The sequence below is a fragment of the Pituophis catenifer genome, unplaced genomic scaffold (assembly GCF_029215685.1).
Source record: "Pituophis catenifer annectens isolate HBS135680 unplaced genomic scaffold, rPitCat1.0.hap2 SCAF_2, whole genome shotgun sequence".
NCBI lineage: Eukaryota > Metazoa > Chordata > Lepidosauria > Squamata > Colubridae > Pituophis > Pituophis catenifer.
Genome location: NW_027256882.1, coordinates 275,715,755 through 275,742,846, shown reverse-complemented (window position 1 = coordinate 275,742,846; position 27,092 = coordinate 275,715,755). Strand labels below are relative to the sequence as shown.

Genomic DNA, 27,092 nt, shown 5'->3' with positions numbered 1-27,092 from the left:
GATGGACATCTTGTGCTACATTAGAATCCTTCAACCGGCACATGGGCTTTGATTACAGTCCCACAGGTAAGGAAGAAGGCATGAAGTAGATTTAAGAGCAGAAACTAGCCTGGTGCTCCTAGAGTGATTGTTGCCATCAGCCCCAGCATCTCTAGGCAACCCCTCTGGAAGGCATTTAAACTGGGGGGAAAGAGCACAAGCTTTGTGGGTGATGATCTCATCAGGTGAAAAGAAAGGTGAGAAGTGGTTTAGTAAACAGGTAGACTGGAGAGAATATCCATCTGCTTAAAGTCCCTGTTGCAGCAGTATAAATATTTTTTGAGGAATGCCATTTTACTTTGGGTTAATAAGTGAAATGGTCTCTCCTTCCTGCTGCACATAACACTCAGCACTCCCTGGTAAATGAGATAGGAAACACGACTAGATTAAAATAATAATAATAATAATAATAATAATAATAATAATAATAATAATTATTATTATTATTATTATTATTATTATTATTATTATTATTAGATGACCTAATTTTATTGTATTGTGAGGCTGCGTTGACAATCTTGCAAAAGATCTAAATCTTGCTAAATCTTTTAGCCACTTTTAGCCATCTGTTCAATTAGGGTGGGTCCTTCCTAACTTTCTTCCTCTGACCATGAAATCACCGGGGCTCCATCCTCTCTTCTGATCATTTCCTAGGCAGCATCTCATTGTCACATAACTATTACATATATATAGAAGACTGGTTATGAACACATGATAGAATTCTAAGCCCCAGTGAGCCCTCATTATTTTACTTAGAAAATTAAAGGCACCTTATATCAAGATGGACTATATTGTTTTTCTGAATAACACAGTATGGAAATAGTTTGCTATTGCAGTTTTTCTAGGATATTTTAGTATTCAGTGTTTCCTACTGAATACTAACAAGCGTAACCCATCTTAGCTTTTTGAGTTGGCTCAAGTTGGCTAACAGCCATTGAACTGAAGGCACAGCAGAATTACCATAGTACTGGTGGCTAACTCATGGATTTAACTTGCCTTTTTGGCATCTCCTGAGCAATGGTGATGTCACCAGTTAATCATAATCAACCTGGAAGCACCTTAAATGGTACCTCCAACACGAACAGGACAGGAACTTGCATTTTTAAGAACCAATATAGGAATGCAGATTTAGGAACCAGTTTTTATAATTGCATTAAGACAGCCTTCACTAATAACTTACCGGCCAGCATAGGAATTGTACTTCAACCCCCTGGATGATCAACATTGAAAGTGCCTACACTAAGATCTTAGTGAAATACAAACATTATTTTGATGGTAAACTTGATGTTGAGGAAAATAAAAACCTCTTTGAAAAATTAAGTAGTGATCTTACATATTACCCATTGCACAATATCCTTTCTAAAAAGTTCTGTGCTGCTTCTAAAAAAAATCCTGCTTTTCGAATGTCAGAATATTGCTAGTTTGTTTCTGGGTCCAATTCAAGATATTGGTTATCCTCTTTAAAGCCTTTTTTGACATTGGACCAGGCTATCTGAGGAACTATTTTGCTCCAGTGGGATTGTTCTATCCCACTCATTTTGGCAGAAAAGGTATACTGTGGACCCCTTTGTAAAAGGAATTTTGGCTGGAGGGGTCTAGGGAAGTCCAATTAACCAATGGAACAGCTTGCCTTCAGACATTGTGGGTACTTCATCACAGGTTTTTTTAAAGAAAAGACTGGAGTACTACCTGTTTGAAATGGGTCTCCTGCTTGATTAGGGGGTTGACTAGAAGACCACCAAGGTCCCTTCCAGTTCTATTGTTTGAATGTTTTCTGCTGTAACCTCTGGACACCTTGCTGCTGGAGGTGAGATCTGACCCACCTGCCTGGCCTTACAGAAGGGTCTTAAACCTAGCTCTGCTGGTTGGCTTGGGGCCCTGATCAGGGGTGGGTTCTACTTACCTTTACTACCGGTTTGCAAAGGGAATGCGCATGCGCAGATCACCCATAACGTGGGTGGGCGGAGCCTCCCACTGGTTTTACTACCAGTTCTATAGAACCGGTCTGAACCGGGAGTAACCCACCACTGGCCCCAATGAGGGTGCTCCATAGTGGAGGTGGCTGGGGGAGTAATAGGGAAGATTTCACCTCCATACCATTATGGTCTTAGGTTTGCAGTTTTTTAATTGATTCTTGTTAATTTTAATGTCTTTATGTTTGATTTTACTGTATTGTAAGCTGCCCAGAAACACTTTGAACAGTGAGATGGGTGGCATATAAACAATGAAGTATAGTGGTAAAGAATGTTGCTTGAATAAAAATTATGAATGGCTTGTTTGTTCCTCAGTATTAATTCCTGCTGACATGACCACTGTCAAAATTTCTTATAGTACAGGAAAGTAGTAATTCCTTTTAAAAGTAAGAGAGGTAGTACACACTGTAGAAATAGAATAGCTGTCTGGGGCATGGTGAATTTTAAAATGAAGGACAGTCAATCAGTTCCATTACCTAAACTACCAGCTGGGACTCTATGGAATAATGAAGGCTTATGGTCAAGCACATTGTACAGATTTACAAAAAAACAAAAACAAAAAAACATTTTACAAATAAGTTTAATCGCCAGAACACAATTATACAATGCATCTTAATCCAAAGCATATAAAACAGTTTCACTGTTAGAAAAATTTGGCAGTAGTAAAAAAAAAGAACACAATAAAACAATGTTATTTATACATTCTGTTCCATGTGACATTCATTAAGAAGATACGCTAGAAAACTGATCAGTAGGAAGTTGATTCTCTTCAGTCGTATCAGCATTTTTGCCTTTTCAAGTTCTAGTACATTAACAGTCAGTTCACCCGAAGAAGCAGACATGCATCATGGGACTTAGTGAAGCCGCTCTAGTTTTGCTTGCAGAGATTTAAAGCTCCCTGTAATGGTCTGTACAGCTAGTGTTGGACTTATAGACTGGAGTTCAACAAGGTAACGGCTAACAGCATCTAAGCAGATATTTGTGAATCGCCGTCTAAAGAGAAAGAAACCAGATCAATCTTGTTATTATATTCCTATACAATTGCTATACAGTGACTTTAAAAGTTTTGAAACTTATATTCATTAAAAAGCTGGTGGATGGAAGCAAAATAAAAATAAATAGACCTATTAACCCAACATTCATTCTGGGAAGCTGGGTGAAGAGGGAGGCATTCAAGAGGCACCAAATTTACAATCACACATTTCAGGTGAGCCACCTCTAAGGAGGCTTGCCTGAAACTAATGCCAAGTTGAAACAAATAATTGCAAGTGCAGTAATCCCTAATGATCCACCAGACTCATCAGAACATCACGATCCTTGAAGTTATGACTAATGCAGCATCCCATAGTCACATGATCAAAATCCAGGCACTTGCAATTGGTATGTATTTATGATAGTTGCAGTATCCCAGGGTCATGTGATTGCCATCTGCAACCTTCCCAGCCAGCTTCCAATAAGAAAGTCAAGGAGGGGAAGCTGAATTTGCTTAATGACCTTGTGATTCACTTACCAACTGCAGTAATTCACTTAACCATGACGATAAGGGTTGTAAAATTGGGTGCACTTCACTTATTAGTTTGCTTAGCAACAGAAATTCTGGCCCCAACTATAGTCATAAGTCAAGGTTTACCTGTATAGATATTTGTCCTTTTTTGCCAGCTTATTCTACTCTTGGGCTGATGATGTAAGTTTTTCAGGTATGAAAATATAGTTAGTTAAAAAAAAACAATTTTCTGGAATAGGAAGGTAAAAGACTACTAGGTACTTCTTGCCATCCTGCCACATGTCTTTTCTATAAAATGTGTTATTTCAGAAGAGATTGTTTTAAGACTAAAAAATGGATTAAAATATGTAAGTTAGTAAAAGTCATTATAGGCCTGAAAATACTCAAAATGATATTGTTAAAAAGCTTGACTGAAGTTTTTTTCTTATTTAATTTTGATATGTTTAAACAAGACTACGTATTGTCAACATCATCATTTAGCATGTGCTATATTATTAAAACTTCACCTCACTTCCACTGTATATAAACTTTAAAATACCTTTCAAAAGTAGCTACTTTGTTAGGATCTTGCACATATCCTGATAGCAGTACATGTATGCACTCCAAAAGATGTAATGGTTTCTTCATTTTGCTCCAGTAAGGATCCTATAAAGACAAAAATATGGAAATATATATACATACTAACACACATACATGTGTATATGCAAAAATAAAGACTTATCGGCTTGTATATGTGTTCACTGACCAGTTGACAGTTTAGAGACTGCTGATTCTCCATTGCTACCAAAGCAGTAGACTAAACTGTGACAAAGACCAGCAGCCACTGCTGCTCAGAAATCTACACATATATTTTGTTTGTTTGATTGTCAATTTATATAGATGCTCATCTCAAACAAGGTGATGATGGGCAGTATACAATAAAACCCACTATTAAAACATACTACAAAACCACTTGACATGCCTGTTGAATATTTAGGAGCTGAGCTCAACATGAGCTATTTTCATTGCTATTTTTTTTTTAAGCAATAAGCCAGTTCTAATAAGAATCACCCTCCCCTGCCAATGATCCTGTTTTTGATAGTGGGTAAACAATGCTCTTACCTGCACTAGTACTGTTGAAAATGTGTTAAACCCCACTCCACCCAGTGGCCCTTTAAAATTTCTCCCATTCCAAAATTCAATCTTATCAATTATTTTCTGGAACTAAGAAAACCAGGCAAATCCTTTTTAGCCCAAAGGCCTCATTTTCACCTAAAGAAGAAAGATATAGCACATCTTTCTGCTTTATACCTATTTCTAATTTTGATAGGTGGCAGAAAATACATTCATAGTTCGGAAACTTAATGATCTGTAACTAGAATCACCCAAAACCTTCCTAACTGAGCATCTCATAGTACTGCATCTAAACAGAAGTATTCTCATCCCATTGTTATAATACAAATCATAAATTAAACTGAAAACTAGATTGTGAACTCTCATACCCGTGCTTTAAAGAGCTGATCATATACTTCAAGAAGCCGTGGTAGTGGGACACCAATTTCTTGCATTGTGTAAGTTACAAATCCCACATCCCAGTTCAAAGAACAAACTTGCTGTTCTAGATATTGTACTAAGAAATCTGAGGAAAAAATACAATGCAATAAAATATTAAATTTTTGCATGAAGTTATGGCAACGATGTTTTTCTTTCTTTTTTTATTATTTTCATCTATGGAACCAGAGAAATTTACCGTATTTTTCGGAGTATAAGACACACCTTTTTACCCCCCAAAAGGGGGTGAAAATTTAGGTGCGTCTTATACACCGAATGTAGCCCTGCCCACCCACTGGCCCCCACCCTTTGGCCTCTGCCTCCCAGCAGTTACTTCCTTGCAAGCAAACAGCAAGAAAAAAGAGCCCCATTCAGCTTCAGCATAGGCTAATTAGCACAAGTTGATTAGATCGGCCTCCCGACTCTCAGCTGATTAGCTCTCAGCTGTTTTGTGCAGGCTCTTTTGCAAGCTCTTGTTTTACAAGCTCTTTGCTTGCTACAAAGAGTGCTGGAGCAGATTTTTTTTCCCCTAGCTAAAACGAAACTGAAAGTAAAGCAGGCTCTGCTGCAACGTGACAAAATGAGGCAGGGAGAGAGTTTTTTTTTTCTTTTTGCTCACCAAAAAAGATAGGTGCAAACAATGGGAAATTTAGGGCAAAAGAGGAGAGTTCAAGATTTTAAAACACAAAAGAAAAAAAGGTCTATTTAACTAGGGAATTGTAATAATTGAGATGCTATTAATTGTATATTGTGTTGAAAGCAGAAATGGTTAAGTTATGCTTTGGAGGAATATATGGGGAAAATTATTTGGTTTATTATTATTGGTAAATATAATTAATTGATTTGTAAGAAATTGGATTGCATGGAAATAATTGGAATATTCATGTTCATATTGATTAATATACAAAAAAGATAGTTATAACTAATTGATTTATATAAAAATATTGAATTTGTATTAAACAATTGTAATATTAAATAATTAACCAATGTGAGGATGGATATAAAAATAGATGACAATGGGAAGGGGTATAATATAGAATAGAAGGGAAAAATTGAATTTGATTAAGATTAGAGATGAGAATGAAGGGTAATATTGTTTTTTTTTAAAAAAATAGATGAGGAATAAATATGGCAAAAAGGAAATATAGAAATTGTAAATTTAATTGAAAGACTAAACACTGTTTAAATTTGTGAACCAGCCAAACACTCTGTTCAAAGAAAATACATTGTATGTTTGTATGTGTGCTTGTCTAAAAAATAAAAAAAAACTTTAAAAAAAAAACAACCAAAAAAGGTAGGTGCGTCTTATACTCCGAAAAATACGGTATTTTCCATCTGACCAGTCTCTTGATGTAAAGAACAGAGACATTTGCTGCCCATGACAAGATGGGTTGGGACTTAGTCTGTTGGGAAGAAGCTGAGGTTTTTCAACATAGTTTCTTCAGCGGCAGTGAGACCAAGAAGTCTTGGGCATAGAAAGAAATAGACATATCTCAGCATATTAGATTAAAAGGACCAAACCCAGAGTCCTGAGAATTCGCCCACAGGACACTCTTAGTTGCTACTATCTTGACTAATATAAAAATAAAGGTCTTTAGAAAAATCAAGAAGTGGTCTCTTAAAAGGCCTCATTAACCTGCAGTTATATTAACAGTGTAAGATTACTGAATCCAAAAGAAGATATTTCTGTTTTCCCTCTTCTTACCAACCACATCAATATTCATTGGTCCTATGATAACTTGAAACATATTTAGTTACAAAGTTGGCCACAATTTATCAGTTTTTAACCCCCCCCCCCCAATTTTGCTATTTATCAAGGTAATAGCAACTAACAAGGCAAAAGGTAAAATGTAAGCCTTTAAAATATTTGCTTGGATACAATCCCAGAATCAGGTGGCTTCCATCATTTTCTTTTCCCACTTCTGCTCTGCCTCTTGGTTTTAAATAACAAGCAAAACGCTGAAGCCTACAAACAGTATTTCTGGATTCTACCATTTGAAGATTTTGAAATACATATTTGGCACAGATTCAAGAAAAACAAGCAGGACTTTTTCAAATTTTCGTTCAACTTCCTTCTTGACAAGTCTATATTATTCAATACCTAAAATTGACTTATATACCTAAAGGGAAATAGCGTGGTGTTCCAGCATAAATTTTCCCAAGCGTTACCATCTTCAGACTAAGAGCCTGCATCCTATCAGGAGCACTCATCGCAAGACTGTCACTCAGTGCTGAAAGAAAAAGGGAAATCTATTACATATGTTCTTTCAAACTTCAACTCAATACAATTGGATACAATAAACTGATCTCCAGCTGAGGAAAATTAGATGTCTCCCAATGAGTCGTGATGATACCATGGCAATGACTGATGGCCAGCTCCATTCAATGGAGCTTCTCCAAACAAGGAGAGATATCCCATTTGTACTCACATCCGTTGAAACTAGGTAATGTCATCAGTGCATTGATGATGTTACCTAATGAAATGTCTCCAAGAAAAGAACCAAATTCAGAGACCACCACAGGCTTTTGTTTCAGCCATGACCTACAACTATTCTCCTTTATTGATTAGAACTTTTGCTAAGAGCCTTGAAAAATTGAGTAAATAAAGTAACATTTTCATGTGAATTCATGTGAATGGAAGTTGTTTATTCTATGAAGAAATGCAATATAGGTGGAAAGCTGAAAATAAACTTGAGAAATTTAGGAATGAATACTAGAAGGGACTAAAGCTCCAGGCAGGGAAAAAAAGAGTGAAATTTGCAGGAAGACAGATCCGTTCCAGTCGGGTTTCAGGCCTGGGCACAGCACGGAAACGGCATTGGTCGCGTTGGTAGATGATCTCTGGAGGGCTCGGTACAGGGGTTGCTCCTCTGTTCTAGCCCTATTAGACCTCTCAGTGGCTTTTGATACCATCGACCATGGTATCATGCTGCACCGGTTGGAAGAGTTGGGGATGGGTTACGTGTTACGGTGGTTCTCCTTTCTCTCTGACCGGTGGCAGTTTGTGTTGGCAGGGGGGCAGAGGTCGACCTCGAGGCCTCTCATCTGTGGAGTGCCTCAGGGGTCGGTCCTCTCGCCCCTTCTGTTCAACATTTATGTGAAGCCGCTGGGTGAGATCATCCGTGGCTTTGGGGTGAAGTACCACCAGTACGCTGATGACACCCAGCTGTACATCTCCACCCCAGGCCACCCCAACGATGCCCTTGAAGTGATGTCTCAGTGCCTGGAGGCTGTGCGGATCTGGATGGGGAGGAACAGGCTCAAGCTCAACCCTTCCAAGACTGAGTGGCTGTGGTTCCCTGCATCCCAATATAGTCAGCTGACTCCATCGCTGACTATTGGGGGCGAGTCTTTGGCCCCCTCGGAGAGGGCGCGCAATCTGGGAGTCCTCCTGGATACGCAGCTGTCCTTGGAGGAACATCTGACGGCTGTAGCCAGGGGGACCTTTTGTCAGGTTCGCCTGATTCGCCAGTTGCGACCCTTTCTTGATCGGGATTCCATGTGCACAGTCACTCATGCCCTCGTCACCTCTTGCCTGGACTACTGCAACGCTCTCTACATGGGGCTCCCCTTGAAGAGCACCCGGAGGCTCCAACTGGTCCAGAATGCGGCTGTGCGGGTAATTACGGGAGCTGCATGGCGCTCCCACGTAACACCACTCCTGCGTGAGCTGCACTGGCTCCCAGTGGTCTTCCGGGTGCGCTTCAAGGTGTTGGTTACCACCTTTAAAGCGCTTCATGGCATAGGACCTAGTTATCTTCGCGACCGCCTGCTGCTACCGACAACCTCCCATCGACCCGTGCGCTCCCAGAGAGGGCCTCCTCGGGGTGCCATCAGCCAAACAATGTAGGCTGGTGACCCCCAGGGGGAGGGCCTTCTCTATGGGGGCACCTACCCTATGGAACCAGCTGCCCCCTGAGATAAGGAGAATCCAAGACCTTGGTGCCTTCCGCCATGCCCTTAAAACTTCCTTTTTTAATCAAGCCGGGCTGGCTTAACATATTTTTAAATTTTTAATTTTTAATTGGTTTGTCATTTTAAACTGGGGCCAAATTAATATATATTATTTTAATTGTTCTTAATGTTTGTATTGTATGTTTTTATCTGGCTGTACACCGCCCTGAGTCCCTTGGGAGAAGGTGCGGTATATAAATTTGAAATAAAATAATAAAAAAAAAGGTATGACATCAAGACATTTCAAAGAACCTTTGAAAGAACCTTTGATAGCAGTGGAAGAGAAAATATCAAATAGGTAGGAATATTGGAAAATAAACTGTTATCAAAAGACAGAAACGATTGTTAAAAGTGGAAATATAAATGACAAATCAAGAGATGAAAAATGATCTGACAGACTTATTCTACTTACAAAAGACCTACCTTTTTCAATTATTTCTTGCCAAAGAGTTTGCACTAAGATAGGATCCGAATGTCCAGCACAATGTATAATGGCCAATTTACACTCAGAGAGTTTGAATGGATCTGCAAATTCCCCATAGAGCTAAAGATTTAAAAAGGCAAAATAACAACAATTTGGTCACTTGTAAGAAATGGAAAACATTATTTTACACTAATTAAGTTAATGAAAATACTAAATATCATATCTTCACCTGAAATAGCCAATAAGACAGACAGACAGTAAGCCAGCTGCAGTTTTCAAAGTATGATAGGAAAAATAAATTATTTAAGATGTAAATATTTATTCCAACAAACAAGTTATTTAGAATTGGAACCTGGAATGATGAAGTTCAGATACCTTGCTAATTTCCATCAACTCAGAATCCAACTGGGAAACTGCATCTTGCACTGAAGAATGATGAGAACACTGATGGTGTAAGGCTTCTTGTATTTGAAACTGTATCCTGGCAACCTGATTAAAAATACAAGAATATTTATATGAAAAGTTTAAGGGTAAACTTTTATAATTACTGTGCTTATACTAGTTCTGTATTTGAATCACTCCCTTTTGTTCATTTAAAAAACACCTTTATACTATTTTAATAAATTACTGTTACAGTAATTTTACTGTTCTGCATCATTTTGATTATCACATAGAAGGCACTACAAAAGCACAATCATCGTAATCTTTTAACGACCCCATAATCCCTTGCGGGGTGGAATCTGGGCAACTGAATGGAGCTAGCAGAGTGTTTACTGGGTGCTCTTCCTGGCGCCAATGCGGAGTTTTGTTGAGCAGATATATTCTCATTGTGCCCAGAAAGAGAAATATCTGCCTCTACCTAGGATCGAACTCACAGCCTCCTGATTGTGAGGCGAGAGTTCCACCTCTAGGCCACCACACCACTCCCAATACAAAAGCACAATAAGCAAATAAAATTCTATAATTTTTAATTATGTTTAGTAAATGAAAGTAATCAGATGAAAGATGTTGATTAAGCAAACTTTTTCATTTTTAATTACAATATGAAAAAAATTACATGCCTCCTTCGACCAACACTGGCATCAATGTCATGCAAACCAGCTTTTACTTACTTCCATTTTCTCTTCCAATTCATGTAAAAACTCCCCATCTGCAGCTATCGGCGATATCGCTGTTGAGCTCTTAGCACTCAAGATGGCACGGGCAATATATTCAAGGCGCTGCTGAAGCGAAATCTCAGTGCTATTAAATAATAAAGCCATGTAATTAATAATCCATAGAATAATAATAATGCAATCATAATTGAAGTCTTGATAGACAAAAAGATATATTACCTGTGCATGTCTGCCAATTTTGCGAGCACCCGGGCTGCATTACTAAAACTTCTGTTTTTCTCAAAAAATCTCCATAGCAAATCCATATAGCGAACTTTGTTTTGATCAATTTTGGCCATGCGTGCCAGATAGGGCTCCAGAAAGGGAGAGTTTACCTAGAGAAATGGAAGGAGACGAATCTCATCGATTTGACATCACTGTGTTTAATCTGTTATTTTTCTGAAACTGAAGCAGAAACTATATTTATGGATGTTCATCAACTGTTCTGTGATCTTACCTGCAGCAATTTATCTGATAAATCAGCTTGAATCAACCAGCCATAAAGGGCAATACTAAAAAGTTCATCCGTGGAACGTTGAGCCAGTTTAAGCATTTGTTCAAACTAGAATCAGGAAGACAGATGCATTTTAAAAGTTATTCGTGAGATTTGCAAGAATGTAAAGCATGCCTTCACTTCTAGAATAATTAAAAAAGACCCTTAATAGCATATACTAAAGTACTAGATACGGAATATTTCTATACTCCAATTAATCTCTGAAAATCTTGTATAAAAGAAGCTATTATGCTTTAATAAGGAAAATAAATAGATTAAAAGAAACAATCCAAGGGATCCTATTCATTCCTAAGGAACTGCTCAGTATATGACTCGAGTAGCACTTACGTGATGTCCTGCTTCTTCATTGCTCAGCATGTTGGGATCGGAGGACAAAACGGGAGGACCCGGTTTCTTGGGCACACTGGGAGACTGAGGGGCAGCTTTGCTTTGATTAACCAGCTCCTGAAGGGTGTCTGTGATGCATTTATAACAATTTAACCTGTAAAAAGATGCCAAGTGGAGTAACATGCTCATGAGGGGGAAAAAAAACAATGTACATCAATGTCTTCAAGTTTTATCATTTTAAAATCACACATATTCCAGGTGCCATGTTACTTGAGCATAAGATTAGCAGAGACTGGAATGTTTATAAATTTTCTACAATACAAATTTTTAAAAATACTCAATAAATTTGGTAAAGAATTTACAATCTCAATTTATAACCATTCCTTTAACGACCATTCGAAGTTACAACTGAACTGAAAAAAGTGACTTGTGAACAGTCCTCGCGCTTATAGCATCCCTACAATCGTATGATCAAATTTGGGCATTTGAAGTCATGTAATTGCCATGTGTGACTTTCCCAACCAGCTTCTGACAAGCAAAGTCAGTGGGGAGAGAAGTTGGATTTGCTTAACGACATGGTTCACTTAACAATTGCAGTGATTTGCTTAACAACCATTTCAAAAAAAGTTGCAAAATTGGGTGTGACTCAGTTTACAACTGCCTTGAAGAGCAAGGGACATTCTGGTTCCAATAATGGTCATTAAGTTGAACGTAATCTATGTGTGATGACAACATATCCTTGGGAGTGATATCTCAGTCTACAGTAATTTAAAGTTTCTCCTGTATATTAGAATTCCCAGCTCTTGATACCAATAATATTTTGCTGAAAGTATTTTGTTGGGGGGAAAAAAATCCCTTCTATTTTCCAAACTACTCACCTCTCCTGGAAAGCCTGCCAGCCAGTAACATCCTCTTCTGGTTCATGGTTTTTGTAATAATGAAGTCCAAGGCCCTGTGGATCCTTTTTCTCTGCAGCTGTCAGAGAAAGTTCTACCACACCCTCATAGAAACGCACTTAAAATTAAAAAGAGAGGGAGGAAATGATATTAGGCAAAATGCCTCATAAATTTAAAACTAATTCAACTATTTGTTTCTCTGCTGTTGTTTTAAACTCTTGTTAGTTGAGTAAATCTGTTTCCGTACTGACACATTTTATTAGTCTTGCAATAGCTGAAATGAAAAGATGTTGATGTGGAAGCTTTTCAGCAAATAACTGCATCTTACCTTGCCTATACTGTACACAGACATTGGCAAGATCCACCTGAGTGCTAATTTTTTGGTATTCTTTCAACGACTCTCTTAACATTTTCTCTTTTTCTGACTTGTTCTGAACTTGTCTGGACCTTTGCAGTAGTTCATTTGCCTGGAATAACATAGAGACATCATTTTTTTCCCCATTCTGTTATCTGTTTTTGAACCTTCTTGCATAAAAGTCAATTTTTCACCACAGGAAATTATTGAGAGAAGATTCTAGTCGTATTTAAAACTGTGAGATTTAAAACAAAAATCAAATGGAGATTTAAACATTATTTTACATTTAACAAGTATCTGTTTTGAGTCATACAAATGTTAAACTTCATTGCAGTTTTTGACTGGCAGAGGGATGTTCTTTTGTGTCTGTGTCTTGTGTGTGTGCGTGCCTGTGTGTGTTCAAGTGGGAAAGGAGAGGAGGGGAGGGGAGGGGAGGAGAGATTGTGCATAGTACCGTGATAGCGAACCTATGGCACACGTGGCCATATCAGTGGGTATGCCAGTTCAGCTCTGGCGCACATGCGCACGTCGGCCAGCTGATTTTTGGGCCTTCTAGGCCCACCAGGAGACAGGAAACAGGCTGTTTCCTGTCTCCGGAGGGGCTGTGGGGGTGGGAAGGCCCATTTTTCTTTCTTACCTGGCTCCAGGTCCTCTCTATGCATCTGCAGAGGGCGAAAACAGCCTTTCCCACTCCCTCAGAGGCCCTCCAAAGGCCTGAAACGGCCCATTTCCCAACTCCTGGTGGGACAGGAAGTGACTTTTTTGCTGTCCCAAGCCTCCAGAGACTCCTAGAGAGGCGTGGGATCCCACTGCTGGGATCACTTTCAGCTTTACTTTCCAATCATCTCTAGTTTTACCTTCAGTCCCTATTTATTCCAGGTTCTTTTGTCTCATGAGCAAGAGAACCTGGAGTGAATAAATGACTGAATAAATATAGTTCATTAAAAGAATAATTAAAAAGTAATTAAGAATTAAAAAGAAAAAGAAAAAAGAGGGGGAGAGGGCAAAATTTTGAAGGTATTAAAGAAATGCAATGTTATTACACAGTATTTGCTACTTCATCCTCATTGTAGTTGAGGCAAGATTTGGCTACATTACGGGCAATTGTGTCACGTACCAGTAATATTCTCTCCTTGAGAATTCCTTTATGAGACGCCAAATTAGTACATTGTGCAAGTTTGGGTAGAACTTACAATTACAATAGAACTTCCTCCATGACCTTTATGGTTTGGAATCACAAGAGGAAAAGACATTTGTGGAAGGCATTTTTGGGGATTTACCATCAGTGACTGAATTTAGCCAGTCAATGCTCGGCAATGTCTATTCTTGATTAAGGATTCACAATAATCAGCTGGATTGGTGGTAAAAGACAGTCTCCAAGAGTTATGCTGCCTAGATGCTAAGATAATATCTTGTCATCTTAATCTAAAATCTTTTCCTTCAGTGACCTTTTGGCCTAATTGTCCATCCTTTGTTTTGCTTCATTAGAGAAGCTATGGGCTAACCGTTTTCTGTCACATAGAAGTGAATGTCTATACAATCTTGTGATAAGGAAATATGTTTTAACATTCAATTATTTCTAATCAATTTTGTCACTGAATGAATTTTATGAAAAAACAAGTGATTTTTGTAGTACTTTTTATTAAAAAATAAAATAAAATTCAGCCTTAATCATACCCCATCCAGTAATAAATCTCTTATTAATCTGGATCAGGTGGCACGATGTATACTTAACTATAGCTAGTTTAAATAAACTAGCTTACTCTCAAATACCTTAGAACAGATGGCATCATCTGTGCTGTAGAGTAGTGGACAAATGTCTTGTAAATGTGAACTGATGCCATCCACGGCAGCATGGTCTCTGATGTAGCAGTTGATAAGGGAAGCAATGACGGCTCCAGTTAGTTCTTTATCTCTAATGACGAGGTCTCTGAAAGTAGTAATCTTCAGATGTTCTTGAAACTCCTTTTTTTTAAAAAAAAACATAACCACATTTCTGCTACACCCCAAATAGTTTGACATACCTTAAACAGATATCCTAAGGTATTTATGTAAAACTATTTAAGGAAGACGATTCGCAGCACATAGTATCTTGTCCTTAGATATGTACATATTTAAAATTGGTTTAATTATGCTAGCAGAAAAACTGACATAGCCTGCTAACCATCCTCTTATATTTGTGTTCTGATTAAAGCTAGATTTTTATATTATACTTTAAAATACATTCTGAAACCTTACCAAGATTTTTAAGATGGCTTTGTACTACCCTAATATGAAAAAAACCACATAAAAAGAAATGTAGCTGTTACATACCTTTGGTAGCTCACCTACAATAATATTGAACTGATGTTCACAAAGAAGCTTCCACAGAGCCAGTGCTTGGCAAGTTTTTCGCACCAGCTGTTGGATGCTTTGTAGGGATGCTTTCTCAGATAACTGTGCTTCTGCTGTAAAATGAAAACATGGATTGCTATTTTTTTGTTATCTTGTTGTATAATCCTTTTCAAGAAGCCAACAAAGAATATATGACTGTGTGGCTCTCCAAACTCATTCAGTTTGGAGAGCCTTTTGCCTAAGGTTCATCGTCCATCATTTAAGGCAGTGTTTTGCAACCTCAAAAATGTTAAAATGTGTGGACTTCATCTTCCAGAATTCCCTAGCCAACATGACTGGCTAAGGAATTCTGGAAGCTTAAGTCCACACATTTTAAAAGTTGTTGAGGGTGAGCAGCCTTGAGGGAAATTTATTTAGTTTAAGTCATTTATGTAGTAATGCAATGCTATAAACTTCAACTTCAACACAAATTATTCCTTATATGTTTGGAATGCACACACACACACACACACACACACAAATACAAAACATATTATTACAATTAAAATTTAAAAACATTTTAAAATAATAAAAAGCATTAAAACAGTAAAAAAAACCTTTAAAATGTCTAATTTGAAGTACATACAAAAGCAAGGTATCTGGCCTATTAACAATATAGTCAAGTGGAGGGGCCCTTGGTGTTCAATCCTCAGGAGCATATCCAGGTTTTTAAGAGCTTTATGAAAGGCTAACAAGGTTGGGGCCATTCTAATCTCCTAAAAAGGATGTTCCACAGAACAGGGGCCGCTGTAGAAAAAGCTAGCTTTTTAGTCCCCGCCAGCCAACATTCTTTGCCTGATGGGATCTGCAGAATGCCCATTCTATTTGACCAGGTTGGATAGGTGGAAAAAAGGCAACTCCTTAAGCACCCTGCCCCCAAGCCATATAGGGGTTTGAATTGCACCCAAAATACAATAGTAACAAGTGCAGCTCCCGCATGAGAGGTATTATGTGTGCCTTATATCTGTTGATAAGTTTACTTCACTGACCATTATGAGCTCAATCTCTTTTGGAAAAGACGGTTTCTTCTCTAAGTATCAATTTTTGAAAAAAAAACAAAGTATACTGCTCAAAAAAATAAAGGGAACACAAGCAGAAGACATCCGAGATCTGAATGAATGAAATAACCTTATTAAATACTTTGTTCTTTACATACAGTAGTTTATACACTGCTCAAACAACTAAAGGGAACACAAAACTACTGTATGTAACGAACAAAGTATTTAATAAGGCTATTTCATTCATTCAGATCTCGGATGTCTTCTGCTTGTGTTCCCTTTATTTTTTTGAGCAGTGTATTTTTCATCAAGGCAACAAATATTTTTTTCCTCATAACTTTTCCCCCCTAACAATATATGATAGTGCCAAAACCCAAGTTTACCATGAAACTTCCTCTGAACTTCTTGCTGCATTTGTTGAGAGCTTCCAACCTCATACTGCATCACTCCAAGTAAACGCTGCTGCAGGGTAGCTGGGTTGATGAAACTTTGTAAAGAAAACAAATGCAACCATGTGAACAGCATGCTAAAATTGCAATGAACAAATTGGAGCAGACATAGGTTAACATCCCAATGGCTATGCTGGCTAGGAATGATGTCAGTACCAGCGCCAACAAATGTTGAAAATGACAGGTTGGGACAGCTTTAGTCCCCACGACCCTTCTACACCAAGTGCTGATCAGCACAACTAGCAAACAGCAAGCTCTGTTCACTCTCCAAACTGCGTAGAAATATTTATCAGAATTAGTTTACTGTAATTACGGCTGTCACTAAAATGTATACATTCCTTTGAAAAGTTTGTTATGGAACCCAATCAGCTTCAGAAACAGAAATACTTACCATTAAAAAGAACAGTTAAAAACAATAGCTCCAATGATTTGCTTTAAAATCAATTGTGATGAATGAAAACCATCTTACCTGGGATTTCGAAGAGATCCTATTGTGGCAAAATGGGAATTCCTGTCCAAAAATTCCTGCAGCCCTTTTAATTCCTGTAGCACTGATTCTAATAGCTGTGGGGGAACACTGCTTTCAACCTAAATAAGGGAGAGAAAAGCAAAGGCTTAGGCCCAAATTACTCCTGTTCCCATACCCTTGGTCCCATATCCTTAGGCTCTCAAGGAGCCACCTTCAGCAGGCCATGCCACAAATAAATGTACCATTCTGCTTTTTTCCAAGCAGGGCCTTTAATATATAGTGGATATAGAAAGTCTAGACACCTTGGTTAAAATGCCAGGTTTTTGAGATGTAAAAAACAAAAACAAAAACCCAGACCAAGATAAATCACTTCAGAATTCTTTCCACCTTTAATATATCATCTGTAAAATTCAATTGAAAAACGAACTGAAATTGTTTAGTGGGGAGAAAATAAAAATAAAAAAATAGAATAATGTGGCTGCATTCAGAAATCATACCCTCTTATAAGTAGGGATGTGGCTGCATTCAGAATTAACCAATCACATTCAAACTGATGTTAAGTAGTAGTCAGTGCACACCTGCCATCAATTAAAGTGGCTGTGATCAAGCCCATATAAAGTTAAAAACATTTTGCATATCGCAATAAAACCCTTACTAAAAATTCTGAGTAGCATGCATCAATGTCCATCATCACTTACCGCTACAACTTCTCGATTGCCACTCTTGAAAACTCTCTCCACAACTATACTTCCATCCCAAATGTTTCTGGAAGGCAGAAACATTTAATGCTGTCAGAAATCTGCTTTGCAAATTTTCATGTTACGTATACCAACCCTACCACCAGTTTACAACACACACAGGTTTATTTTATATGTAATATATGGATGCTGTTTTTCTAATACTTGCATTGAAAAAGCATTCATCTGTAAAAATTCTGTATGTATATATTTGGCAGTTATTCATTTGAAAGTTTTTTCAAAATTTACAAATTCCTTACATTATAATATGGGCTGGGTTTTTTTTCCCCTTTTGGAATTTCTTTAATTCCAAAAGGTAACCAATTTGTAATATATGCACTAATTCCCTTTCATTACCAAATCTGCAGGCAAACTATATTATTATATTACAGGTAGTCCTTAAATTAGAAAGGCAATTGGGACTGGAATTTGTCACCAAATGATGTTGTTGTAAAGCATAGCAGATGATTAGATTTTTCAGCGATGATGGCTTGGAAAAAACTCAGACATGACTCTTGTTTCTGCCTGTGCCTTGCCTTGTGGACTTGCCTTTTGCCTTGTGGACTTCAATTCTGGATCTTGCCCTGTGAGTTTGCCCTCATCTTTGGACTTCCTTTCTGCCTTTGCAAATTGGTTTTGTTGCTCATTGGCTTTTATTTGATGGACTGTGGATGGCTGCCTTCAGGGAAGTGTGGGATGAAGCCTTACCAGCTGTTGTATGGCCATTTGTTATGGAGTTCAACAGAGCAATAAAGACTCTATCATAGCCTGCCTCTGCCCACCCTAAGCGACCTGTGACATAACAATAACTAAGCAAAACTTGGATTTTCTTCATATCAGTTCAATGAACTATTATAATTGAAGTATTAAAATCAAGTTTGGAGAATTTATTTTTCTACCATATCAGAGTAATATATTGAAACTTTCACTGAAAGATATTTTGCACAGTAGAAAAAAAAATATACGGCTAGTTTCAAAACTGTTAAAGGTTTTTTTTCCAAAATAGAAAAACAATAATGTATCTTCAGCATTTTTTAAAAAAATTAAAGTACAGTGTTATTATACACATATAATAGCCAAAAATAATTTAATCTATCTAAGACATACTGTCATGACACTTTGGGCCATGTTCTCCCTGCATAGCCTCACAAAGACTGGAAATTTATGCTTTATTGTGTAACTCCATCATGCTTAAACATAAATAGGGCTAGTGGAAGGTGGGTTGGTACCACTAATTGCAGCTGCAATTAAACAATCCGGTTAGGCTGCTCACTGTGTGCAAAACTCACTGTTTCAGGGAAAGACTCTTCCACACCTGGAATGCCACACACCAGGTATATTTCTGGAAAACTAGCAGACCATTCTCAGAACAGCCAGATACAATATAATCTAGATGAAAACCACAAAGTTCTACTGTTGGTGGAATATTTTGTCCTGGAAGAGTGTGTTTTGCATATCCCTGACAGGCATTAGATTTCGAAGAAAAGTATACTCACCCTATTATTCGGGAAAAGTATAAGCAGACACCATTGTGCTTTCCAGAATACACTATCTCAGGGCACACCATTCCACTGATGGAAGCGCCAGGCTGAGTCATATGACCAACTGCAGAATATACTGGAGTGGACATGGTAGGAGGCTGCAAACCTGAAATAGTAACCCATTATTTAATGGTGCAGTTTAACCTTAATTATATGTTAAGTTATATATGCATGTAATGTTTCAATAACTGAAAGTTATTGAAGAATAAAAGAAAAGAAAATACCTTGTGTGGGTGTTGCCAAAAAGCTTGGATTAGAATAGGGGCTACCAGCAGGCAGAGGTGAACCTAGTGCATAAAAATCACAAAGAAACCACTTTCTGTCAGACTTATGAATGTAACTCTAATAAATTTCAAGAGATACAGTATATCACAGAAGTGAGTAGACCCCCTCACATTTTGTAAATATTTAAGTATATCTTTTACTTAAAAGGGAGTGTACTCATTTTTTTGCCACCAGTTTAGACATTAATGGCTGTGTGTTGCGGTATTTTGAGGGGCAGCACATTTACATTGTTATACAAGCTGTACACTTACTACTTTACATTGTAGCCAGGTGTCATTTCTTCAGTGTTGTCACATGAAAAGATATACTTAAATATTTACAAAATGTGAGGGGGTCTACTTACTTCTGTGATATACTGCATATCCCAGGGTTAGGAAATTTTTGAAAAGTACTATTCTGTTTTGAGAAAGCTAATCATTCCTTCTCATACCCAAATGGCCACCATGAAAGCATTGTTTTTAAAGTTTAAAGAGATGCCAAAAGTAAGGATGGCAGGAAAAAAAATCTGTCTTTGCACTGCATATAGGAAAGAAACAGAAATGAAGAGGAAAGTCTGATTTGTACAAATCTGTTGATTGCTTTTTCTTTTTCAATGCTTATAGGGAAACGGTATACAAGCAGAGACATGTTAGAGAGAGAGAGAAGAGAGAAATGAATTTAAGCTTCATTTTTTCTTGCCAAAACAATCACTGCCTATTTCTTCTTCTTTAAAGATGGTAGAGAATTCATCTTTTTTCAAAACTGAACAAGAATAAATAAGATTCTGAAATCGAGCACTACTAATACTTAAAAAGAGAATAAATACAAGATGCTGTAAAATAAGATTTAAAAATAGAAAAAAACAACAACCTTGTAACAAGAGATAAAGAGGCACAACATGAACATATAAAGACCATAAATCCCATTCACCACTTACCAGGTAGAAGAGGGGAGCCTAATGTTGTCCCAACATTGCTTGGAGGTGGCAGACTAGAGGGGAATCGCATTTGTGTTTCACCTCCATATCTGTAATTGATTAGATGAAAACTCACAATACTGCAACCTATTTCCAGATTTTTTAAAAGCATTAAAATGAAACAAATATGATGCAGTTAAATAAAAAAGCAGATTAGAAAACCTTCATATTACAGGGGTCAAGGGCAGTAGCATAATTGCTTGGCTTACAGACAGAAAAAAACCACCACCCAAGGATTTGCTGGAAACCAGGCAGATCCCTTAGACATCTGAAGTGGACCATCTTAATCAGTTACCCGTTTCTACTGAGATCAGTAGTGGTGAGTAGCTATAGGCTGACAACGCGATAATGATGAAGTCTGATAGTCATGTTGTCAGGGTTCTGATGGATGCTCTAGTTAAACCATGAGCCTCGAGCCAAGTTTCAAAAGAAATCCAGTTATTTATTAGGAGCAACATGTGCACACGTACCCAAGTGAAGTCAGCTCTGCCCCATGTAATTTACAGCCCAAGTATGAGCCTGTTTCCCCCCTTCTCCCAGGGTGTGTCATAAATCACATTCTCCAAAGGAGCACTTTCGCAGGCTGTAGAAATCATGCCTCTCAGGCTGGTTCGCCGGTAACCTGGGATACAACCTTGAAACGGGTATGCATGGAATGTGCTTCTGGTTGTGGCTGCCATGCTGCATGCTGCTCCGTCAGTTCCCCCCCCCCGCCTATGGCAACTCAACAGCAGGCCAGGAATGCTTTACGAGTTGACATATCCTTCAGATCACATTCCATCTATTCGGACCTAAAGACCATGATCTAGTGAAAGTGGGTATGATTGGGGACCAGTCTGCACTGGGAAAAATCCATAGCTGCCATGGAGACAATCGATTTCTGAGCCATATTAGATTCCCGTACTCAACGAGAGTGGAAGGCTCAGGGAAATCCAACATTAATCCTTTAATGATATTAAGAAGTACAGCTGTATCAGCAACACTCCCAACTTACTCCTGGACCTCCAACCTTGGGTACAAACACTTGCCATCTGTAGAGCAGGATGCCTAGTATGGCTATTACAAAGGATCATCACCACTACCTTCCCAGATCATAGTGTCATGATAGCAGAAGCACACCAAAATGAGAAATACTTCCCCACCCTCTCCCCGTCTGTGTTTGCTGATTCTTGCTATGCATGCTTTTGCTTCCTTCACCAAGTTTTGGAGGAATTTGAATTTATTATACCATATTTTTCAGAGTATAAGACACACTTTTTTCCATCCTAAAAGAGGCTGAAAATTTGGGTGCGTCTTATATTACGAATATAGCTTTTTCGAAGCTTTTTTCCAGCCCTAACGAGGCGCTAGAGAGTGAAGTGATCTACCTCTGACTCTCAGCTGTGCTTTAGAAGCTTTTTCAATGAAGTAATCTTCCCTGCTTTGCCTGCTCCCTCCGATTCTCAGCTGTGAAGTTTTTTTCCAGCCCTAACGAGGCACTAGCGAGTGAAGCGATCTCTGTGGTTTGCCTGCTTTTTTCATTGCTTCTCTCTCCAAAGATCAGTTGTGCTTTAGAAGCTGTTTTTTATCCCCAAGCAGGGGATAAAAACCAGTAAACTAATGTGCTGAAGATGACTAGACTAAGGACTAGCCAGATGAATATCTGGTAGGCAGATTCCCCCCCCTATTTTCCTCCCCAAAAATTAAGCTGTGTCTTATACTTTGGTGCGTCTTATACTCCAAAAAATACGGTATATACCTATAGAATAAACTAACAGTGGCCTCCAACAAAACAGCCCCCAGTTCCCTGAGTACCAAAAAAGAAAAAAGAAAAAAATAGCATGAGGAAGCTATGAAAAAAAGTAAAAATTTATATAATCCAGCTAGAATTCAAAGCAATCCAATTTTGTTGTGATACAACAGATTAACTATCATGCCTCTTTCTACTGCAAATATGAATTATTTTTACCTGAAAAATGCTCGAGTAGCCCAACCAGATATTTCTCTATCACAAGCAGCGGAAGAGCAGGCAAGGATTAGGCAAGTAGCACAAGCTTGTTCTACCTGCAAAAATCACCAGTAAATAATAAGATTAAATGATAGGTCTCCCTAACAATAGTTAAGAATTAAGAGGCATTTTGGTTAGTATGAAATAGCCTGTACTCAAATTTTTGTTGGCGAAGAATGACAGCCCTTAGGTTCATCACACTTGTCATCTTTCATCTTTATCTTGTATTGATTTTATTTTAATTACTTCGACTGCCCAGAGTCGTTGACAGTTAGGCTGCATACAAGTTAAACAACAAAAACAACCCATTTGAATTCCAAATGACTTCAGTGGGACTCAATGACATCAGAGTGCAAACTGAAACTTTTCTTCTCATCAGTAGTATAAATAATAGGATTCTTGCTAAAGTTTGTAAATACCAAGTTACCTGGTTGTTTATCCTCTAGGCAACATATTTCATACATATTTCATAAAATATTTTTTATAAATACGGTATATTGGGATAAAAATAAATGAATCTATAGAGAATTAAATGCCATGCTTGGACCAGCTAAATTAAGTCTACAAAGGAGATTAATGTTCATCTTCAATCTTGTAAGAAGTGTTTAGCTGGCCACTATTGTGGTAAAATAGTACTATTTTCTTTAATAACAAATGTGATATTTAACTGGGCTTGCAAATTACAAATAACATAAAACTATTTATAATCTTGTACGTTGAGGTGGACTAAAATCCAATATTCTCAGAGCAAGCCCAGGTTTTATATTATAGGAACAAACTGAGCTGTGCTAAAACACTCTCTTGCTCCACAGAACATACTTTTTCATTATTTTGTGACTTCAGTCACTGATAGATTTTATATGTGTAAATGCATAAACCAACCATTGTAGTATATACTGCAAATCATAATTCATAGCTTCTGTACATGCAAATCAGATACACTAAGACATCAGTATGGCTTAGGGAGAAGTGAAAGCTACTGGGCATTAAATTTGAGCGGGTAAAGATACAACAACTGTTTTCATGTACCAAGTTAGCTATCTAGGACTGAAGGTCACAACTATGATTACTAAACCAGCTACAGTAACAAATATCAGATGAATGGCAAATTCATCTGATAAGACCCAGGACAGAACACAAGCTAATTGTGAACAATTAACAATGATGTGCAAATCAGCTAAGAAAGGAAGTTAAGAATTCTTACTGGATGAAGTTTAAAAAATCTTTCAATATCTTCTCCATCCCCTCCTGCATTGCACACAAAGAGATGTCTTAGCTGATCCACTGGTCTGAGTTTATGAAACATAAAACTCCCCTAACGGAAAACAAAAGTAGCAAATGGTTGACAATTTATAAAACATTTTTACAGTTTCAATTTCTTACTCAATTTCAGAAAAATTAGGCACCTCTTAATTCCATTTTACAAAACTGGAGAGTAATGAATGAAGCAGAGACTTCCCCCACATCAATAAAGGTCAACTTGAACCTAATACTAAAACATGCAGCTTTAATACCTAACATTTTGAAGCTAAATTACTGACACTACACACACACTTCTTATGTCTATTTGTAGGCATATACCTCTAATCTTTTCCCAATCCTCGGCAACTGAGGAACATGTAGAGTTACAAAGCTCAAATCTAATTCTTAAAAGGTAAACATTTTCTTTTCTTTTCTTTTTTTTGAAAAATTCAGTTTATACTATAGATTACAAGCATATTATCTTTATTTTGCACTTATTGTACCCTAAATAGCTAACCTATCAAGCAACAGCTATTACATTGAAGGATCTGATAATTTGCAATTCTGACCAAATTTCTTGGGAAATTTGTGAAGCTCAAGACAGGACGTTTTCTTAAATCTAAGTACTTCTGAACAGTTTCAGAAAACATTTGAGAAAGAGATCTTAAAAAATCTAAAAAGCCTTCCAAAGGCTAAGAAATTAGATATAAAACAGAAGTAGGGTACTACTGCGGAAAATAATGATAATGTGGATGAATTCTTTCACATAACACTATTTCTTCCCATTGCATTTCAATTAAGCTAAATGGAAAATGTCAAAACAACTCCATATTGGATCAATAATCACTATGGAACTCTGCATTCTAAATAGTGAGATTAAGTGATTCTGTGGAGGACCAGTGTTTCATATCTTACTATTGAATTTTATATATCTTACAATTGTGCACACAAACAAGGTTAGATTATTCACAGAAACAGTAAGTACTGCCTACCTGTGCTGACAGCAGAACAAATTTCTTCGGTGGTAACATATGTTGTTGCACAACTATAGGATAATCTGTTATTGGAATTAATTCTTTGTTCAATGGAGTTACAATCTTAGGAACGTTTTGTTCATCTATGGCAGCAAGTGCCCAAGAATGCCCATCGACAGCTGTTTTTGTCTGAAACAAAATGTAAAGCATGATGTACAATTCAATTGTTTAGTCCACCGAAGGTAAATTTATTTATTTATTTATTACATTTATATGTCACCTATCTCAGTAACTATACAAAGCAATTCTGGACTCTGAAACCAGGTCAATAGCTCTTAATAGATGTCTTTTTCTTCATCTTCTTGAAGTCCCTTTTAAACCAGAACTGAAATCAGAACACCTTTTCATCAGGCAATAGTCAACTCTCTCTCTCTCTCTCTCTCTCTCTCTCTCTCTCACACACACACACACACACACACACACACACACACACACACATATTAGCAAAGGGCAGACCTATTCATAATCTGGGATGTGGTTACTGCACTGGAAGAAAGTTAATGTCAAAAAGATGGCAATGAATTTGAGCAGCAGGAAAAATGAACAACCAAATTAAGAAAGATCAAGATGAAAGAAAATGTAAATTCTCTATTAACAAATGCTGCTTTCAATGAAAAATTACCTGGGTTTCCATCATTGGTTTTTGGAAAGGGAAAGAATCGTGATTAATACACCACAGGATATCATTATCTTCATTTTCCGAAGCAGCCATTAGGAGAATACCTGGCAGGAAAATAATATTTAGTTTTACACAGGAAAAAGAGGAATCTACCATGCAAAGGTAGTATTTAATATCCCTCTAATTACTAAGTTAATTATCCAGTTTTGGTTTTATTTAAATCTGAGATCCCATACCAAATTATCTCCAACTTTTTAAATATGGAAATTCCTACTTCTGATTTCTAACTATCAAAGATCCTCTACTCTGCAAACGGAAAAGCTGCATTCTTCACTGAGCCTGTACTGATATCAGATTATACTATAGAATGTCAATTAAATGCAGATTCATCACTTAAACATTATCAATTTCTTTTCTGTGCACAACTATAGTTATCATCTTGTAAGATGATGAGCGCTGGAAATTCTGAGAATTTGTACACTTAGTTGTAAACAAATAGGCTTGATGTTCTTCAGATAAGAATTTTGGATTGGATGCAAAAGTGAGTTACCAGGACAAGGAACTGAAGATGATTTGGTCATCAAGAGGAAAGAAATGAAAATAGGACCAAGTAAATAAATAAAGGCTGTTTTTTCAATAGGCTGAAAGGGTTATATTATCCTTTTTAAGATTGATGCTAGTCCTCTGAGGTACAGTATGCCAGGTCAAGAAGCAGGCCAGCAAGGATTTAAAGAATGCTCTTATAGTAACCTGAAAAACAGAATCTTGAATTCTTGTTCAAATTGCTTTCTGTCCAATCTTATAATAAATCCATCTCAGGATAGTGTAATCTTTTCTTCAGCTTCCTTTTAACAGCTTCATTCTTCAAGGTCAATACTATATTTCTTTACAAAAACTAATACATGAAGTGAGACATGGATACGGTGGAAATAAGTTTCCAAGAACAGGGAGGTAGGAAGATGTGAATGGGTTTACATTTAGTTCTTTTTATAGCCCTTCTCTCCTGCCTATTACTCTTTTCCATACTTTCCATAATGCTGTTTGCACTGAAAAGGAAGTTTCATAGATGTTCTGACCTAGGCTTCCTGATATAATAAAAAGCACACAATTAGTCCCAAAAACGCTTTTTTTATTTTAAGGGCTGTGAATTCCTTTCATTCACAGCTGAATCACCAAGAGTTTATAAATAGTCCAACAGAAGTCTGCCACAGTCTTTCGTATAAGGCTGGTAAACACCCATCTTTATCTTCTTTGACACGCTGCCAAAGACCTAATTGGCAATTATCTTGGCAAGACCACACGGAAACACAGAGTCAAAAATGGAGCTTCAAAGTACAAACCGACACTATCCACAATGTTGCTTCCTGCAAAGGCCCACGTGCCTTTGCTCTTCCTTTATGTCTTATGGGAGGGGCCAATCATCTCCAAGCCTTACTCCAGAGTCGTCCCTTTTGTTTTAATTGTTCTTGCCTTCTGGCAGCTCCACGCATGTACGCACTAGGAACAGGCTCCCTCTGTTCCTCTGCCTCTCTGATGTTCGACTCTGGAGGCTCCTGAGTCCACACATAACTCCCAGATGGCCCTGGCCCCATCTCTGTCTCCAACTCAGAGCCCTTGTCCAAACCTTCCCCAGACTCCAGGACTGGCCCATGTTCCTCCCCAGCCTCCTCAATGTCTGACTCTGCTGCCAGCTCCGCAGGCTACTGGTGCACCACAATAGATGTGTATATGTA

General features: G+C 37.6%; 1 protein-coding gene across 1 annotated transcript in view; it reads right to left on the bottom strand.

Moving 5' to 3' along the window:
• Nucleotides 1–2,574: 2,574 nt before the first annotated feature.
• NUP155 (nucleoporin 155) overlaps nucleotides 2,575–27,092 on the bottom strand; it is a 35,687-nt gene continuing 11,169 nt past the window's right edge. Inside the window, exons 12-35 of the mRNA XM_070935939.1 lie at nucleotides 25,363–25,463; nucleotides 24,699–24,869; nucleotides 23,669–23,779; nucleotides 22,426–22,520; nucleotides 20,439–20,527; nucleotides 19,462–19,524; nucleotides 19,193–19,343; nucleotides 17,658–17,724; nucleotides 16,960–17,078; nucleotides 16,425–16,528; nucleotides 14,984–15,117; nucleotides 14,444–14,635; nucleotides 12,644–12,782; nucleotides 12,298–12,433; nucleotides 11,420–11,573; nucleotides 11,036–11,140; nucleotides 10,759–10,913; nucleotides 10,537–10,666; nucleotides 9,800–9,913; nucleotides 9,424–9,544; nucleotides 7,167–7,277; nucleotides 4,998–5,134; nucleotides 4,055–4,161; nucleotides 2,575–3,005 (exon numbers count right to left, since the gene is read on the bottom strand). Coding sequence (XP_070792040.1) covers nucleotides 2,867–3,005; nucleotides 4,055–4,161; nucleotides 4,998–5,134; nucleotides 7,167–7,277; nucleotides 9,424–9,544; nucleotides 9,800–9,913; nucleotides 10,537–10,666; nucleotides 10,759–10,913; nucleotides 11,036–11,140; nucleotides 11,420–11,573; nucleotides 12,298–12,433; nucleotides 12,644–12,782; nucleotides 14,444–14,635; nucleotides 14,984–15,117; nucleotides 16,425–16,528; nucleotides 16,960–17,078; nucleotides 17,658–17,724; nucleotides 19,193–19,343; nucleotides 19,462–19,524; nucleotides 20,439–20,527; nucleotides 22,426–22,520; nucleotides 23,669–23,779; nucleotides 24,699–24,869; nucleotides 25,363–25,463 — 2,945 coding nt within the window. The 3' untranslated portion in view covers nucleotides 2,575–2,866. The remainder of the gene's footprint in view (nucleotides 3,006–4,054; nucleotides 4,162–4,997; nucleotides 5,135–7,166; nucleotides 7,278–9,423; nucleotides 9,545–9,799; nucleotides 9,914–10,536; nucleotides 10,667–10,758; nucleotides 10,914–11,035; nucleotides 11,141–11,419; nucleotides 11,574–12,297; nucleotides 12,434–12,643; nucleotides 12,783–14,443; nucleotides 14,636–14,983; nucleotides 15,118–16,424; nucleotides 16,529–16,959; nucleotides 17,079–17,657; nucleotides 17,725–19,192; nucleotides 19,344–19,461; nucleotides 19,525–20,438; nucleotides 20,528–22,425; nucleotides 22,521–23,668; nucleotides 23,780–24,698; nucleotides 24,870–25,362; nucleotides 25,464–27,092) is intronic.